General features: G+C 46.0%; 1 protein-coding gene across 3 annotated transcripts in view; it reads right to left on the bottom strand.

Annotated features, from left to right (window-relative positions):
* SGPL1 (sphingosine-1-phosphate lyase 1) overlaps positions 1-7,762 on the bottom strand; it is a 65,326-nt gene extending 57,564 nt beyond the window's left edge. Inside the window, exons 1-3 of one of the 3 annotated variants that reach the window (XM_068547751.1) lie at positions 7,580-7,762; positions 7,052-7,112; positions 6,668-6,729 (exon numbers count right to left, since the gene is read on the bottom strand). In XM_068547751.1, the coding sequence (XP_068403852.1) occupies positions 6,668-6,694 (27 nt within the window). In that variant the 5' untranslated portion in view covers positions 6,695-6,729; positions 7,052-7,112; positions 7,580-7,762. Of the gene's footprint in view, positions 1-6,667; positions 6,730-7,051; positions 7,113-7,325; positions 7,345-7,579 lie in introns of those variants that run through there. The other 2 variants (XM_068547750.1, XM_068547752.1) reach the window with 2 other exon arrangements.
* Between the last annotated feature and the right edge of the window lie 5,710 nt (positions 7,763-13,472).

Genomic DNA, 13,472 nt, shown 5'->3' with positions numbered 1-13,472 from the left:
TATGGAGAAGAGTATAGAGGTTCCTTAAAAAACTAAAAACAGAGTTACCATATGATCCTGCCATCCCACTCCTGGGCATACATCCCTAGAAAATTCTAATTCAAAAAGATACATGCACCCCAATGTTCACAGCAGCACTATTTACAACAGCCAAGACACGGAAGCAACCTAAATGTCCAGCAACAGGTGAATGGATAAAGAAGATGTGGTACATATACACAATGGAATACTACTCAGCCATAAAAAAGAATGCAATAATGCCATTTGCAGCAACTTGGAGGGACCCAGAGATTATCATATTAAGTGAAGTAAGGCAAAGACAAATATCATATGAGATCACTTATAAGTGGAATCTAAAAAATCATACAAATGAACTTATCTACAAAACAGAAATAGACTCACAGACATAGAGAACAAACTAACAGTTACCAAAGGGGATAGTGGGGGGGCGGGAGGGGGGATAAATTTGGAGTTTGGGATTAACATATACACACTACTATATATAAAATAAACAACAAGGACCTACTATATAGCACAGGGAACTATATTCAATATCTTGTAATAACTTATAATGGACAAGAATCTGAAAAAGAATATAGATAGATAGACACATATATATCTATATATATAACCAAATCACTTTGCTGTACACCAGAAACAAACACAACATTGTAAATTAACTATACTTCAATTTTTTTTAAAGGTTAAAAAAATACATATAAATCCATTTGTATCAAGTTGAAAAACAAACAAAATTAAAATTCAGGATGCAGAAATAGGTGGTAACACAATTTTTTTCCTTAAACAGCAAGGGAATAACTATCCCCAAAATCAGGATAGTAGAGTGATATCAGTAGAGAAAAGGGAAGGAGATGTAACCAGGGTGGGGCACATGGGGTTGGGGGTGAACGCTCTATTTCTTAACCTAGGTGGTAGATATATGACTGTTTTCTTCATTATTATTCTTTAAAATGAGGATACGTGCTTTATACACTCTTCTGTTTGTATAACAAATTAAGAATGCAGGCAAGCTCTTATCCTTCCCATTTCCTCTTCCTGCCAAATGAAACGCGGACCTGACAGCTCAAGCTCAAAGCAGCTATCCTGACCTGGAGAGGATGCGCTGAGCAGTGGAACCTCCTCAAAGACCTAGGAATGGCGGTATCAGTCACCAACTGTTGACTCTGGATTTCTCTTACTTTAGAAAAATTTATTTCTACTTTTTAGAAATCTCTATTTCTGCAGATTTTTTCTCTTATATTCAGCCAAACCTAATCCTGATACATTCAGTGATTTGGACAAATAAAAACTTTCTAACATTTAAAGCTGTCCAACAATGGAAAGGACTCCCTGAGAAACTCTACCGCACCCACTCCTGGCCAGGCATTGTGGAAGGGATTCCCACATGGCAAGGGAAGTGGCACTGCAGGATTTCTAAAGGCCCTTCTGGCAATTAAGATTCTAAGGCTACTACGGGAACAAACTAGCTCTGAAGCTGTGGCAACTCTCTGCCTCTGAATCTATCCTTCTGTTATCAGCGAGAACATTCCTTTTCTATAACATTCCATGACCTACGTTCTTCAAGACAGCTCCAACAATATCTTCTCACTTGTACCTTTCAAAACTAACTTGACCTTGACTTCAGCATACTCCTCTACCGAACCTTCCTCAACTCTGTTATGTGCTTCATGGGGCTGTCCTATAAATTAAATCACCCAGGTTCCTATATCCTCTGGTTTCCAGTTGGGTTTGACCAATGAAAAGCTCCAGCAGACCAGAGGGTGGGAAAAGAAAACATGTGAGGTGTTTATTCCCCTTGATTCCCTTCCTGCTAGGCCACTGGTTGGAAGTGGCTGCATTCCCATAGGTTATCTTCTCTTTCCGCTAAGTTCTCTCAAGTTCCAGAAATTACTCCTTCTCTTGCTCCGTCAGGCCTAAGGGTGCTAATTGCTCTTAGCCCTGAAGTGTTTCACCAACCCCTGTTGGTGTTCCTTAACTCTGGGCAATCACACTGTTGGAGTGCACCAGGAGATAACTGATAGACCCAACAAACTATTTTCAGCCTGCACTGTTCCGTCGTCCCCGATGGCTCCTATCTCCCCTTACCCCATAGCATGGTTTTTCTCTCAGTAATTGCATTCTGTATGCTTCCACATATGGACTGATTCACTATAAATCAGTTCCCTATGAAAAAGTCTTAATCCCAGGCTGATTCCCATTTCTGCCACCAGTGTGTACAAACTACATGTAATACTAGATCGGGCAATGCCTAATTAAGAGGTAAATGTTACTAAAAATTCCTGACACACAGACTGCAAAGCCAAGCCAAAGACTGAGATTTGGGGTTTATCTATTTATAACTTTCCTTTCCTTCAGACCAAAAGCTGGAGAAATTATCATACTTGTTATTATATTTTGCTTTATTTACAAGAATGGAACAAGGCCAAAAACAGTGCTCATCCTACAATGGCCACTCAAATTGTCAACAAAAATTGAAATGTCCTACCAGTTCCAATGAATCCTCCCTTTCTTCCAGACAAGCCTACAAATAAGACACCAGATTCAAATAATAGAAATGAGCTTTTAGTGTCAATCTTTCAGTTTATTGCTTAAATCCCATTTGAGAGTCATAAAGAAAGCATCCCTGAAAAAGATTCAAGGGTCAAAGATAAAGCTCTAATATCTGGAAAGATTTGATTTTTGCACCTGAAAAACAAAACTGAGACAGGCTTACTGTTTCCAAATCAAGAGTGCTGTAGAAATGTTGCAAAAGACAGCATTTCTTAGGACTTTTACTGTGCTTCAGAATATCATGCTGTACACTCTCCAGTATATATTCCGAAGTAGCAGAGCTTGATCCATGGGCAAAATAACCCAAGTATCACTGTAACAGACCCATTAAACTCTAAGAAAAGACCTACTGCCCCATCCACATGAATGCCAGGGCTGCACAGATACTGTTACTTACGTTAAGGAACCTAGACCAGGGTTTCTCAACCTGGGCGCTTCTGACATTTCGGGCCAGATAATTCTCGGTTGTGGGGGACTATACCGCAGAGTAGGACAATCAGGTGCATCTCTGACCTCTAGCACTCCTCCAGTATGACAATCAAAAGTGTCTCTACACACTGTCAAACGTCCAGGGGATGGGGGTGGGGGCAAAAATTGCCCCTGGCTGAGAACCTTGACCCTAGATCAACTTTTAACACTCACACCCCACCCAGCACTACCATGGTGCATACGGTAACTCTGAGTCATCCATCTGGATGGGTCTATGGAGCAGACTTAGCTTTATAAGGTACCTTTTTTTTTTTTGTTAAAGCTAGGAGTATTTGGCAACTCACAAAGCGATACAGACCCCTAGCACTAGGAAGGAGGAGAAGATGGATGAAAAGAATGATTGCTAAAGTGGAGAAAGATTGCTAAAAGATTTCCAGACTTGAATTCCCTCTGAAAGCATCACAATTCTCAGATGAGTGAATACACTCACTCATTTTATTCTCTCTGAGACATAAGTGGAAAGTATCACAGTCCATGGCATAAATGAACAAATGGAAAAAGGCAGGCAAAACCCCTTAATCGAATGAGGACAAAATCAAAGGCAGGAAAGCACTGAGGGCTGACAGCCCAAGAGCCTTCGTCTGGAATCCAAAGTTTGTCATATATGGACTCCAGTCCATCTTCAAGTTTTATTGCCACAGCATACTGTCCACAAGAGTGGCTTTCTACCCTCTCAGACCCAATGCCCCCTTCTGTAACAAATATTTTGTAATGCTCTTTATTCTGAAATGAAATTCAAAGATTTTAACATTATACCATTATACCCACAGACATAACTTTTAAAATTTCAATATAGTGCCCCAACTGCAATGTAAGGGAAGAGAAACAAGAAGATTTGTATAATAAAACGTATGTTCAGACAAGACGAGACTGGAAGACAAAAGCATCCCCACCACTCTTCCAAAGTGTCCCCTAGAGGGCAGAGCTATCCCACTCCTGCTCCACACAAACCTGCTCTCAACAGTCACACAGTTCAGCAACCTCCATCCCTTTCGATGAATATGACACAGAGGCAGCATCACAAAATAGGTAAGAAAGAGGGCTTTAGGGCTTCCCTGGTGGCGCAGTGGTTAAGAATCCGCCTGCCAATGCGGGGGACACGGGTTCGAGCCCTGGTCCGGGAAGATCCCACATGCCGCGGAGCAACTAGGCCCGTGCACCACAACTACTGAGCCTGTGCTCTAGAGCCCACGAGCCACAACTACTGAGCCCATGAGCCATAACTACTCAGCCCGTGTGCCACAACTACTGAAGCCCGCGCGTCTAGAGCCCGTGCTCCGCCACAAGAGAAGCCACCGCAATGAGACGCCCGCACACTGCAACGAAGAGTAGCCCCCGCTCGCCGCAACTAGAGAAAGCCCACGCGCAGCAACGAAGACCCAATGTAGCCAAAAAAAAAAAAAAAGAGGGCTTTGAAGTCAAACCAGCTGTGGCTAAAACACAGCTCCGCCACTTCACTGCTATGGTACCCTCTCTAAGTCTAGTTTCTCACCTATAAAAGGAGAATGCCAGCATATTTTTCAGAGTTTTTGGGAAAATTAAATGAGTATGTAGAATATCTATTTCTGCACCTAACACATAATATGTGCTCAATAAATGTTAGCTATCAGACTTAAATTATTATTCCTGAATCCACCTCGTATTATGTCTTAGCTTATGCCCGTCTTACTCTCCCAGGAGAAAGGATGGATGACTGGATAGTCATTTAGCAGAGATAGTCTAAAAAGGACTCACGTACAATATAAGAAAGAAGTTGCATCATATGACTTGTAAGGTTGTTTCTAATTCTGAGATTCTACCATATGCTGCCCTACACTGAGGTTATCTTCTATTAACTGGGGTCCTTTTTTCCCAGTTAGAGGACCAAGAATATGTCTAATGCATCATACTGTACAAAGCAACTATAGAGAAACACCTTGAACTCAGATCATGACAGTTTAGTGTCCCCCTTGAAAGCCCAGCCCTGGTCACTGATTCTTTACCATTTAGCACAGGACAGTCAAAGAAAGAAGGACAACTTTTCCAAAGAAAGCACCTCAAGCAACATGTACAGTGTCTTCAGAGAGTGATGATTCAAGGGCCAGCTGCTATCTATATGAATTAATTCCTTACACCAAGGAGCAAAGCAACACCCCTAAACATCTAGATTTGCAAAAGAGGAAGTGGAAACTAGTGGTGACAGCTAGAGAAATACTTCAAACTGATTCAAAGTTAATATTCTGAAAAAAAGCACTCACTGCTCAGACTGTTAAAGGGAGCCCACAGGCCCAAGAAGTAATAAGCACATGGCTGGGCATGGAGTTATATCCTACTGACATACAGGAATCTTAATTTACATATACATACTGCTTTATGAAACAGAAAACAGAAATTGCCAATTATTGCAAATCATTCTGCAAGGTGCTAACAGTGGTTATTTCTGGGTAGTGGAATTATTGGGGGTTGCTTCCTTTTGCTTATTAATAGTTTCCAATTCTTCTAACATATTGCTCTTGTAATGAGAATTCAAAATTACACAACACAATTCATTATCTACTGACAATCCATGAAATCTGAGGCAAAAAAAACTATTTTAGGTGAACTCTTCATCTGAACCTGTGGATAAACCACAGGTTGTCTCTAAAAATCATCCTTGCTCCCCACCTCAAACCGGAACTAATCACAACTTTGTTGCCCTCTTAATCTCTCCTGCAGACATTACAGGTTTTGACACTACAGGACATCATTATTAGTTTTCGCCAATTTCCCAGTGACAGCTACCAACTCTCTGGGACAGTGAGATAAAGAGAAGGAAAGGAAATGTTTTAAATCAATGTTTTTTTGCACAAAGCGACATCAGATTCAAAGAAGTGACTTATTCAAAACTAAACGCAGACACTTCTACATCGCTATTTGAAAATCACGGGCTCCTCACAATCCTCACACTAACAGGCCTCTATGAAAAAAATAAAAATCAATAAAGAGCCTCTATGGAATCATGAATGTGCCAAGAATAAAACGTCATTTTGGTAAACACTCATTTGGCAATTGTATTTTCCCTGCTCCGTGAAAAAACAGCACAGAAAGATCTCAAGAGGAGAGGGGAAAAAAACAGCCTCTACGAAAACAGGCATACCCCTCAGCACAGCAGAAGCAAGTAAATTCAAACCAGTTCAATTCAGCAATTAAGCAACTCACCATATACGAAGCACCATGACAGGTGTTTATCATCTCTAAACAAATAAGACAAGATATCTGCCTTCCAGGGAATCATAACTCTAGTCTGGGAAACAAACCCTTATAAACTAATATACGGCAGATCCAGACAAAATTTAATAGAAGTTTTAAAACTGTTCTGGTAGTATAAGAAAGGAGAGATTAAAATCAACTGCAAGAATTTTGAAAATGATTCTTCATATTCATTATATATACACACACACACACACACACACTTAAATCAGTCACTTATCCACCTTAATCATTAAACCCAAAATAAAAGGTGGCAGAAACTCTCAGCTACCAAAAGCAAGCATAGAGGTGAAATCTACACACTCATCCTTCGGACTAAAAATAAAACGTAAACGACAAGTGACTTACAACAAGGAGAATAGATGCAAAAAGGACTCACCAACATCAGAAGGTCCGTACTCGGCATCTTCCTCTTCCAAGCGTCCTTTCAGTGCCTCCCCTCTGCAAAAGGGAACCACGTTTGTTTACTTCTAACGCTTTAAACGGTCCAGTCGGCCCGCCGAGATTCGCGAGAGCTGCAGAGAAACGGTTCTCTCACTCCTTTAAGAGCTCAGATTTCACTCCTAGCTTTCACACTCCACCCCAGCACCCCAAACCAGCGAATCAGAATCCTGCTGGCACTCTGCTTCCCTCCCACAGCTGCCCAAACGCTTCCAGAGCCAGCCTCCCACAAAGCAATCCCCCCAGGTAGCTACCGGGGGAAACGCCCAACCTGCAGCGGACCAGGGCCTGAAGGCCAGGAGCCCCGCCCATTCAAACTAACCCGGCCGAGACGCGGACGCTACAGGCAGTCCACTCCCAGGGTCCAGCCTCCGGTGGACTCCCTTTAGAAACAGATAGGCCTCGTTCTCGACTTCATCCCTCCCTCCCCACAACCCTCTCCTCGCCTGCGAAGGACCAGCAAACCTGCCCACCCCAAGACCACTCCTACCCCGCCGGCGTAGTGGAGTTTCGGACCCCGCTCCTTCTCGGCCCTGGCGCCCTCCCCCACCCACTCGCGAACCCTCACTCAGACCTCGGGTGGTCGGCGCCCCTACCCTCAGCCCGAACCCGAGCCGCTAGCCCCTCGGTCCGGCCTGGCCCTTCCTCCTCTCCTCGCCCTTCCAGCACTCCTCACCCCTCCGCAACGGGACCCCTCCGCAACAGGCCCCCCGCAGTCCCGTCACTCCTCCCTCTCCCCGACCAGGACCCGCCTCCCATTCAGTCCTGACTCTCCCCTATCCCAAGCCGAAGCCCTCCTCCCCAGCCCGGACCCTCCTCCTTCCTCCGGGTCCGCGGCGGCCCCGTCCACCTCCTCAGCCGGGAGCCAGCTTCTGCGCTCCTTCCCTCGGACACTGTCTCGCCGGCCCTGCTCCTCTTCACCGCGGGACCGACTCGCGGGGCGCTGGGCGCAAGCTCCCCAGGCGGCGTCTACTGCTGCCGCTGCTGCCACCACTGCCGCCGCCGTCGAGATTAGAGATCCGGCCGCCGACGGCCCCGCCCCTCCCCGCCCCGTCCGGAAATGGCTCCCACGGTGCCCTCCCCGTTCCCCAGCCCTGGCGTGCGCGGCTCCGCCGCCGGTCACGCGCACGCCCCGGCCTGGGCGCCAGGCCCGCTGTCCACTCCGGGCCCCACGGCGCGTGCGCGCCGCCTGCTGGCCTGGCGGGGGCGGCGGCCAGGCCTTCCGAGAAGATGGAACGCGCCCGCCGCAGACGGTACTCAGCTTCTTCGGTCTCCCTTTTTAAAAACCAACTTGCTGGTCACTTTTGGTCACTTGGAGCCCCTGAGAGAGTCAGCCTGCAGAGCACTGTTCAAACTGATCCATAACAATGACTCGAGATGGGTCTCTAGAGAGGCCTTTGGGATTTTAATGAGTGACTCAGAGATTTGCTCCTTGTCTCCTTCCTGGAGATTTCCATCGAGGTCAGCGATGCCTGAAGAAAAGCGACAGGAAGACGCCCTTATTGGAAATATTATCCCCATCATCCCCTCTCCCCACAAAAATGGATAACAGTGACTATAGGTGTTGGGCAAAAATGCTACCAATACTACTTTATTTTCGTGAGCAATGTTGGGAGTCATCTAATATTCAAGTGAGAGCACCCACCAGGATCACAGAGGTCACCCTTCATTTCCAGAAGAACTAACTCTTAAGTCAGTTTCATGACTTGCCCATGTTGTCATGGCACTAATTCAGCAGAAGCAGAAGACAGTGTAGTTACTTGTAACTGCTAGGTGATCTGCATACAGTATTTTTTTTTCAACAAATTATTTAAATGACACCTACATGGCATCTTGAAATCTTAATAAAAATGACACTTATGAATGTACTCAATTCCATCCCCTTGCAAAATGTTGTCATGACACTAATTTGGGGTGTCATCACTACCATCATTACCCTCATCTAGTGCTCTTAGGATGGAAGTCCTTGTTATCACATCTGCCCTTTTCTGCACGGCCCCTTTAGCACTTGCCAGTTTCCCAGCCAGAAGGGTCAAGACTATGAAAGAGTGGAACAGGTTATCTCTGGGCTTCGTTGCCCTCACCCCTACCCATCAGAAGTCCCAGACATCTCTACTATCCAGAGCTCCTGAATCAGGCACTAACACCCCCATACCCTTAGTCCTCTTGCTGTTCCCCAGCAGACATGCATTCTCAGTGTTGAAGGGTCAGAAAATGTCCTGGGCTTCCTGCCAATGCCTACTCATCAAGAGTAACTTTGGGATTCCAGTTATGTCCTCCCCAGCCCTCATCCCCTACCCCTCTGCTTTATTTCTTCTTCAGATCCTAGGATCTGCTCTCCCTAGCCTCCTTAACTGCCACCTCTCATCCTTTAATTTAGAATTTCTGTGCCAGCTGACTGCAGGGCAAGGTCCACGTCTGATTGCTCCCTAAACTTCTGTGGTACAACTTCACTGCTCCTCACACTGCACAGTAGGTGGTCTGTTCATTCTTCCCAGATGAATGAATAAATTCAACCATATTGTCTAACCTTTATTGTTATGGACAGAAGGTTTCCCCCCCAAATTCATATGTTGAAGCCCTAACCCGCAATGTGATGGCAGGGGTTTTGGAAGGCAGTTAGGTTTCAATGAGGTAATGAGGGTGGAGCCCTGTAATAGGATTCATGTCCTTCCTAGAAGAAGAAAGACCAGGCAGGCAGAGCATTCTCTCTCTCTCTCTGTCTCTCTCTCTCTCTCTCCCTCTCTCTCTCTCTCTCTCTCTCTCTCTCTCCCTCTCTCTCTCTCCCTCCCTCCCTCCCTCCCTCTCTCTCCCTCTCTCTCCCTCTCTCTCCCTCCCTCCCTCCCTCTCTCTCTCTCTCTCTCCCCCTCTCCCCCTCTCCCCCTCTCCCCCTCTCTCCCTCTCTCCCTCTCTCTCTCTCTCTCTCTCTCTCTCTCACTCTCTCCATGCACAAAGAAGAGGTCATGCAGGCACACAGTGAAACAGCAGCCATTTGCAAGCCAGGAAGAGGACCTTACCGAAAACCAAATTTGCCAGCACCTTGACCTTGGACTTCCCAGCCTGCAGAACTGTGATAAATAAATGTCTATGGCCACTCAGTCTGTGGTATTATGCTATAGCAGCCTAAGCTAAGATACTTACTTTGCCAAGAACTATGCTAAGGCAACTTTACATCCAAGGCTGTATTTATGTCCTAACTTGCCCAGATCAGGTGACTCCCATCATCTCTCAACTTGTAAACAAAGACGTTGAGGCCCAGAGAAGGTAAATGATCATCCCAAAGACACACAGGAGAAGGGAGTGGAGTTTGGATGGGAAGTGAAGTCTTCAGATTTTGTAGGAAGGACCTAAAATATGTTTGTTAATGAATTGGAATCAAAGAATGTTAGAGCTAGAGGGGCCTTCAACTATTTGCAGTTCAACCCCATAATACATGCATGAAGAAACCGAGGCCGGGAAAGGAGCATGACTCCTGGCAGTTCCTGGCAGAGCCCAAGGGCCCTGTGTGAGGGTGTGTGCGGGGAGGGGGGCAGGGGCTGAGACTTCAGGCCCACTGCTCCTGTTCCCCACACTCCCTCTGACTGCAGCTTAACATCAGGGATTACAAGAGAAGCATCAAGTAGAAAATGACCAGAGATAAAAGACGCATGAGGATTAAGAAAGAAAACTTCAGCCTTCACAGGGGGAATCACCAAATGGAGCAAAGTCCCCACTGACTATCGGACTCACACGTCCTAGCTATATTGGTGAGCCCTTGGGAGAAAGCAAGAGAGCAGAGAGCAAAGGGGACATAAATGAGAGAGAATTACGGTTCAGAGAGAAGAGGGATGTGCCAAAGCAGGAGTGATGGCTAAGGAGGGGACAAACGTCCACCTCTTTCCCCTCTCCCCCCAGATGCTCGCACAGTAGGGGCTTCGGAAGTTCTACAAAGGAGGGGCTCCGGTGGCTGGTGGGAGGCAGAGGTGGGGTGCTGGGGCTCCCATACTCGTGGCGTGGTCTCCCAGTGAGCGGCCCTGGCATCCCCTGGGAGATGATTAGAAATGCAGTTTCCTGGAGCCCCACTCCAGACCTACCAAATCTCAATCTACATTTTAACAAGATCCGCAGGTGAGATATATGCGCAATAAAACGTGAGAAGCAATTCTCTCAACACCCTGCTTGCAGAGAAAGCACAGTGTTTTTTTTAAGATTGTGCATTTGTTTGGGATGGTTTAAGGAGGTTGATGAAGAAAATGTATGAGGGTGAAGAGGAGAACTAATGCCCCCCAAGTTGGCCTTTGGTGCCATCATAGTGCCTTCCAGGATAAAAAAAAAAAAAAAGATTGGGAGGGATTAGAAAGGCCTCTGGGGGACCAGGGAGAACTGAAATACCTGCTGATGACAGAGGGCTGGGGATGGCAGGGGGCAGAATGTGGAGGAAGATAGTCTGGACTTTTTTCCCCATGTGGCTTCTTTTAAAATAATCCATGCTGGCAAATCTGGTTCTGCTTAAAATGGCAGCTAGCCATGGCCAAGTTAGTGACACCCGTCCCTCTAGACACAAGCACACAGTCCCCACTCTAAAAGCAGGAACAGGCTATCATGCCTCCACTCCTGACCCTGACACCGCCACCCCCAACCCACCCAACTGGGGACTTTCTATGGAAGTTCAGCTTAGGACAGGGCTGCGGGCAGATCTCAGGGCAGCTGCAGCTTCTAAACCACGCCTGGGAAGGAATGGCCCACAGGAAAGCCCCCTGCAGGACATCTGGTCATGGAGCCTAAAACGCCCTGCCCAAGGAGGGGCAGGAAACCACCCAACAGCAGCAGGCTGGGATGATCATGACAGAACCGGCCACTGGGGAAAAGGGTGCTAAGAGCCGGCCAGGGCAGGGAGCATGTGCCCAGAGGTTGCCACACTGGGATAAAGAGCAAGGTGCAGTGGATCACTGAGCTACATGTCCCAGGTGCCAATTCAGCCAAAAGTCAGAGTGGCCAGGCCAGATCCTGAGAAACAAGTTATTTCCCAAGGAAGCCCACCTTTCCTGAGGAAGCCCCCTGTTGCTATCCAGGCTACACAATCACTCCTAGCAAAGCATCAAAACCAGAGAGTGACTGCTTATCAAAAACCAAATAAATACAAACTTCCTTGGGCAGAAGGAAACCAGCTGGGCCTGCGATGACAGAACAGCTTTGAAGGCAGACGAGCCTCTACCCAGAGATCACTGTGTGGCCTCAGGTGAGTGGGTTTAACTGAGCCTGGGCTTCCTTGGTTGAAAAACAAAGGTTAATAGCATCTACCCTGGGACTGTGAGGGCGGCTGGGTATGTGTACCCAGCACAGGGCCGATCCACAGTAGGCACTCAGGAACTATTAGTCTAACCTCCTCCACCATGTGCATGATGGAGTTCAGATAAGATGCCAATCTAGGCTCTGTGACCAGCTAAAGCAAGCCTAGCTCTCTCTCATCTCATTGCTCTAGGTCTGGCTCAGTCCCCATCAGGACCTGATCCTGACAGTTGATGAGTCTTTCCAACGTGCCCCTTGCCCCACTGAGTGCACCCTAGGCCTTTGCAAGGCTTACCCAAGAGCTACAGATCTATCGTATTCCTGCAGACTTTTGGTGTTTGTAGATCAGTAAGACCCAAACCAACTAAACCCAACGCCCCTTGTTTATGGGAGTTACAAAATATATGTCGTAAACAGGGGTGAGTACCTACCTACATAGCAATACAGTGTCCTAACTTTAAAACTGAAAGCCGTCAGAAAAAAATGCTACGTGAAGTTAGCAGATGCATGAACTTACGATGGATAAGTATGCACTGAAGGTAATATTTAATATTGTCATTTTTTCCTTTATATTTGCCATTTTGAAATAAGGCTAAATTAGTATTTTTATACAACTACATACAATTGTTCCGAACGGGAAAGCTACAAATGCAGTCCAGTATAGAGGTGTTGTCTTGTTGACTCTAGTACTATGTGAGCAGCATTACCACGGGTGATGTGATTTTCCAAAATGATGGATTAAGAGTTGATAAAGTTCCAAACGAAATGAAGGATAACCTACCTGCAACTTTCAACATGGTAGATGTGCTCCAGGAAGAGTGTGTGATAAAACCATGTTTTTAAAGAAATCCACTTTTTCTTGTATGAAAGTGAAATTGAGTTCTTGGCCCATGTGACTATGAACTGGTTTTTCTCCTACATGATTGTTCTGGCAGGATGTTAAAAAAAAAAAAAAAAAAAAAATGTGTAGGACTCAGGCCAGTTCTTCATTGTGAGGGACTGCCTTTGCAATGTCTGCATTATAAGACATCTAGCATCCATCACCATTACCAAATGCCAGCAGAACTACCCCCATCATTGTGACAACCAAAACTTTAAAAAATTTTGGGATTCCCCCTAGGGAGCCAAACTGTCCCACTGAGGACTGATAACAGGAATGCACGCTAACACAAGCCTCATGTTAATATCTACAGCTGAATGTCTGTCAAGTTAGGAGGGACTCAAGCATCATCCGGCATGGCACATCAGAACCTCCAAGGAGCTTTTCCAAATCCCCATGTCAGGGTTTTCCTACATTCCCTGGTGAATGAGGGGTGGGGCCCAAACATCTGTATTTTGAACATCCCCAGATAAAAGCTGCTAAATCCTATCCATTCTCATCAATTTCTATGCCTTGGTCCCACAGCTAGTGGAAACCGAACCTAGAATTCCTGCTCTAGAAGCCCAGGCCCATAAAACATGATGAAACTTATAGG

The sequence above is a fragment of the Eschrichtius robustus genome, chromosome 7 (genome assembly GCF_028021215.1).
Source record: "Eschrichtius robustus isolate mEscRob2 chromosome 7, mEscRob2.pri, whole genome shotgun sequence".
NCBI lineage: Eukaryota > Metazoa > Chordata > Mammalia > Artiodactyla > Eschrichtiidae > Eschrichtius > Eschrichtius robustus.
This window is presented reverse-complemented; position numbering and strand designations above follow the sequence as displayed.